At 38.5% G+C, this 3,806-nt stretch overlaps 1 protein-coding gene across 1 annotated transcript; it reads right to left on the bottom strand.

The window, feature by feature from the left end:
- Positions 1 to 1,514: 1,514 nt before the first annotated feature.
- LOC110314416 (profilin-1-like) lies at positions 1,515 to 1,976 on the bottom strand. The gene has a single exon (XM_021188788.1). The coding sequence runs from the start codon at positions 1,974 to 1,976 to the stop codon at positions 1,515 to 1,517; it is 462 nt and encodes a 153-aa protein (XP_021044447.1).
- Positions 1,977 to 3,806: the final 1,830 nt, after the last annotated feature.

The following is a 3,806-nucleotide window of genomic DNA, read 5'->3' as shown; positions in this document are numbered from 1 at the left end:
TGTGTGTGTGTGTGTGTGTGTGTGTGTGTGTGTATGTGTGTAGATATGTAGGTTCCATGGTGTATACGGGTAGGTCAGAGGGAAAACTCCCAGGAGTCAGTTCTTTCCTGTCACCTTATGGGATCTGGAGATTGAACCTAAGAGGTTAGACTTGTGAGTATGCACCTCTCTTTTTGGGGAGTTTGTGGCCAAGGGCAAAGAAATGACCTAGACTATTGTGGTCTAGTTTAATCAGGATCAGTCTAAAAAGCTAAGGTGCTCAGAGAAAGAACCTTTGACAAGGTGATGCTTGGAACTGTGTGGATGTGTGTGTGTTGTTGTTTGCTGTTGTTCTGGATTTCCAGCTTGAAAGACCCTGAGAAGCTTAGTGCATTTGCTATTGTATAGATAAAGGAGACTGAATAGGGAACTTTTGGGACAGCATTTGAAATGTAAATAAAGAAAATAATAATAATTTTTAAAAAGGAAAAAAAAATAGATTCTCAACCTATGGGTCATGACCTCTTATTGGGGGTTGGTCAAATAACTCTTTCACTGGGGTCAAGTATCCTGCATATCATATATTTACCTTACAATTTGTAACAGTAGTGCTAAGGACCAGCCTCAGCTTGGAGAGGGGTTCTGAAAAAAGGGTATCTGGGAGCTGCAAAAAAAAAAAATGACTCAAGGTCAAATTATGGGTTACAAGCTGATGGCCTACATTCTGCTCAAGACAGCTTTCTCTGAAGATCTCCAGACAGCTCATTCAGTTAGCTCAGCTCTTACCAACCAAGTCCCAGTTGTTTGTTTACATATCGATTCCGTCATTTGTTCCAGGTTCCCTTTTCATTACCTCACAAATCAGCATCCCATAACCCCAGCACCCTGGTTCTTAGAAAGAAACAGAAAGCACAGGTTTTTTTTTTTAATATTTAGAGATCTGCCTGACTTTATAAGCCCAAACAAACTTAGCTAGGTGAGATCCTGTCCTGAGATTACCATTCCAACTATGCCTGGACCTAAATTCACTGTGTCCCTGGCTATCTATATCTTTATCTATATCTATAATCTAAATCTATATATAATCTATATCTAATATCTACCTATCTATCTATCTATTCAAACAATCTTTACTCCCAGCACTGTCAACATTCTTGGAGGCCCATGCCCTGCTGGCTCTGTTCCGTAGACAGGAAAGCATGTCACACCATCCCTTCCAAATGGTCAAGCAGGACTTGGCATAGTAGCAAAATTGAAGTCATGAAGTAGCAACAAAAATAATCTTTTGGTTGGGGGAGGAATCATCACAACATGAGGAATTGTATTTAAAAATTTGTAGCATTAGGAAGGTGAAAACTACTTGTCTAAAGAAACAACGGTTTTCCAAGCTATACCTCTCCCTCCCTCCACAAAGGCACATATATGCCTTCAAGTCAGGTCTGAGGCCTTATCCTTCAAGAATAAGCTAATTTAGCAGGTGAAACATATAAAACTGAACTCAAATTGCAGGTCCGGCATCAGGTGCTTTTATTTACTTAGGAACGGGCCATGTTTTGAAGAATGGCCTCTCTCATGTAGCCTGCGATCTCAAAAGCTTTGAGGTTGAGAGGTCCTCCTTCTGTCCCCTTCTTTCCCATCACCACAAGATACACAGACTCCATCTGAACTATAGTCACTGCCTGGCTACCTCGACTTTGGCCTTTGGTACGGAGGTCCATGCTGTTGTTGCCTTGGGTGAACAAGTTGTCTCGGATCAACAGGCATCTGATTCCAGCAAGGGTGACTCCCTGGAGAAACAGTTTTTCTCTACCCTCTCTTGCCAGTAAGGTCTGAATTTCTTCCTGGGTGATCTGAAGAAAGTTTCCTTCAGGAGGAGAAGCTAATAACCATGGTGGAGAGTTGGTGATAATTGCTGCATCATTGCATATCTCATATTGTAGGCACATTTTGATACAATCTTGCCAGATTTCTTGGCTGACATCCTCGATACTCTGCATAGGTGAAGTATGCTGTCTCTATTCGGTGAATAAAAATTTCCTAGAAGGTTGGTCTTCGCAGAAAGTTTGTTAATAGCTGGCTCAAGGAGTATGATGAGATAAAACTGGCAGAAAGTTTTTTTTTTTTTTAAAAAGACAGCTCAGTCTGGTTCTTGAAGCTTCTCTGAGTGGCAAGTTGGTGGAGTCTTGGGTGAAGCTGTGCCCCAAGCTGACTGTTAGTAATTTTGAAGCAGGAGTTACTTCACTGTGGCTTTATGACTTGCATAGTAGTCATAACTCACTACATCATCAGAACCCCCTGGTGGTGACATTATGGGGCTGTCCTTATGGTCAGGGAGAGAAGGGAATGAAGTAAATCTACTTCCCCAATTACTATAGGAAGAACATCATCTTCCAACAGGTAAGTAGAGTAGGAACATGTAATAACTGAGCTGTAAGCTTGAGTGTAAAGCAAGACAGGTGAAACTTACTATAGTAAAGAGTGTTTAACATGTATTATCATCTTTTAGAGACCTGAGCAGTAGGTAGAAAGCAAGAGTTTACTTGCTTACCAGTTCACATCTTCTTATGGGATGACATTACCCTTTCAGCTATTCAGTTTTTCTAGCCTTTATTTTACCCTCTACTCCACATCAACTTTAAATTTAGAGTGATTTTCTATCATCACTTGTTCAGCAGGGTATTGAGCATTTAGGATTTGCCAAGTACTTTTCCTAAGTACCAGTGTAGTGAATTAAATAAACAAACTTCAGGAATAATATAACTGACTTTCCAAACGACAGAAAAGATATTATCATTTACTGAAAATATTTTAGGAACCTAACATTTTTTTCTAAGTTTTCTCATACATTCCCTGTATTTCTTACTCTTGTGAAAGTCCCTTTCTGAATTTTGACACCCCTATATTTGTTGTTAAGACATTCTGCTTTAATATGTCTTAAAGAGAACCACTATAAGGAACCACTAATACTAATAGTGTCAAAAATCTGAGGTAGTTCTGAATATTCATTCATTCAATATGTACTTATTAATTACTGCATACTAACTACTGTAAACTAGGGTTGTTTTAGAATTTAGATTCTGTCTTCATAAATATGACTTAACAGAAAGAAACAATAAATAACAGATGATAGATACATTTATATTTTATCAAATGACATTGACAATCTTGACAAAAAATGAGGGAAGTAGAGAATGTTAGACTTTTATTTATTATAAGGTACTTAGATAAGGATTCTCTGATACTGAGGCATTTGGTCAGTAATCTTAGATAGATAAGTGAATAAATACGTGCATTTCAGAGGAAGAAAACAGCCTATTCAGGAAGAAATAGCAAATGTAAAAGCCCTAGGAGAAATGGCAAGGAACCCAATATGACTTGAGCAAAGAAAGAGAAGAGAGTAATGGAAGATGCTTCTGAGAGGTGCTGGGTTAAGCTCCTATCTATATCTTCATGGGTTATGCTTAAGCATTTAGCTGCTGTTTAGAGTCAGGGACCCATTATAAGGTTTTGTTCAAAATACTAACATCATTTTAGACTACAGAGTCTAAATGATCCTGTGTAGAAAATAGATTCTATGGGGACTAGGGACAAAACATAAAGACCAACTAACATGCCGTGACAACAACACAGCCAAAAAGTCTAGGCCAGGATGCAAGTTGAAAAATGATTAGATTTGGAGCCCATTGCAAAGGACGTGTTCATTAAATTATCTGTGCTACAAATGAAACAAGAGAAAGATAATTCCTCCAAGGAATTGGGTCTGAACAATTGTGATATGGTTTAATATGTGTGTAACTTCTGAAAGTATGCTGAACCTTAATCTCCAA

The sequence above is a fragment of the Mus pahari genome, chromosome X, assembly GCF_900095145.1.
Source record: "Mus pahari chromosome X, PAHARI_EIJ_v1.1, whole genome shotgun sequence".
Classification (NCBI taxonomy): domain Eukaryota; kingdom Metazoa; phylum Chordata; class Mammalia; order Rodentia; family Muridae; genus Mus; species Mus pahari.
Note: the sequence above shows the minus strand (reverse complement) of the source record. Positions and strands in the feature narration are given on the sequence as shown.

What these genes read in the sequence shown, in the direction of transcription:
- LOC110314416 (XM_021188788.1), bottom strand. Translation starts at nt 1,976, where the DNA reads ATGCAGAGTATCGAGGATGTCAGCCAAGAAATCTGGCAAGATTGTATC.